The sequence below is a fragment of the Buceros rhinoceros genome, unplaced genomic scaffold (genome assembly GCF_000710305.1).
Source record: "Buceros rhinoceros silvestris isolate BGI_N320 unplaced genomic scaffold, ASM71030v1 scaffold22193, whole genome shotgun sequence".
NCBI lineage: Eukaryota > Metazoa > Chordata > Aves > Bucerotiformes > Bucerotidae > Buceros > Buceros rhinoceros.
The window spans coordinates 3274-4085 of NW_010402577.1; the positions used below are offsets into that span (position 1 = coordinate 3274).

The following is an 812-nucleotide window of genomic DNA, read 5'->3' on the forward strand; positions in this document are numbered from 1 at the left end:
GCTCACTGACGGTCCCTCCAGCCACCGCTGCTCTCCCTCCATGCCCACGGACCAGCACTCGTGTCCCCGTAGCTCACAGCGTGCCACCTGCCCCCGGGTTATCATTAACCTCATTTGCTATTTTGAGTGTCTCGCTCTTTTCCTCTGCCCTTCTCCCGGCTCCGCTCCAGCCCCAGCTCTGCAGAAAGCCCCGGGTTTCCACAACGCTGTACCCTACTGCATGGATGATGTGTCCCGGAGACCAGGGATGGATTTTGTGGGGGAAAAAGGTAGGATTTATCCACAAAATCATCTGCTGCATCATCTCAGAGCTCTGCAATGAGCTGGTCCCCATATAAGCTGGAGCATCCCCTGCAACAGGCAGCCCCGGGTGGTTTCCACAACGCTGTACCCTACTGCATGGATGATGTGTCCCGGAGACCAGGGATGGATTTTGTGGGGGAAAAAGGTAGGATTTATCCACAAAATCATCTGCTGCATCATCTCAGAGCTCTGCAATGAGCTGGTCCCCATATAAGCTGGATCATCCCCTGCAACAGGCAGCCCCGGGTGGGATGGGGGGAGCCCTGGATGGCATGAGGGAGCCCCATGGCGTTGAGCAGGGCTGCTCTTACCTTCCAGGTCGCCGTGTTCCTCCGAAAGTAGGCAAACATCCGCGTGAACCAGTTATAGATTTCGTTCAACGTTAGCTGCCTGTCGGGGGTCTCCAGGATGGCCTGGGAAACCAGAGAGGGGACAAGAGCATCACTCGAAATAGCCCCAGCAGGGATCAACACTTGTCCCGTGGTGAGGAACAAGGGGCAGAAATGGAG

The 812-nt window shown here is 56.4% G+C and overlaps 1 protein-coding gene across 1 annotated transcript in view; it reads right to left on the reverse strand.

The window, feature by feature from the left end:
• Positions 1–614: 614 nt before the first annotated feature.
• FOXP4 (forkhead box P4) overlaps positions 615–812 on the reverse strand; it is a gene marked incomplete at its 3' end in the record, with an annotated part of 34111 nt that continues 33913 nt past the window's right edge. The window contains exon 12 of the mRNA XM_010132678.1: positions 615–716. Within this exon, the coding sequence (XP_010130980.1) occupies positions 615–716 (102 nt within the window). The remainder of the gene's footprint in view (positions 717–812) is intronic.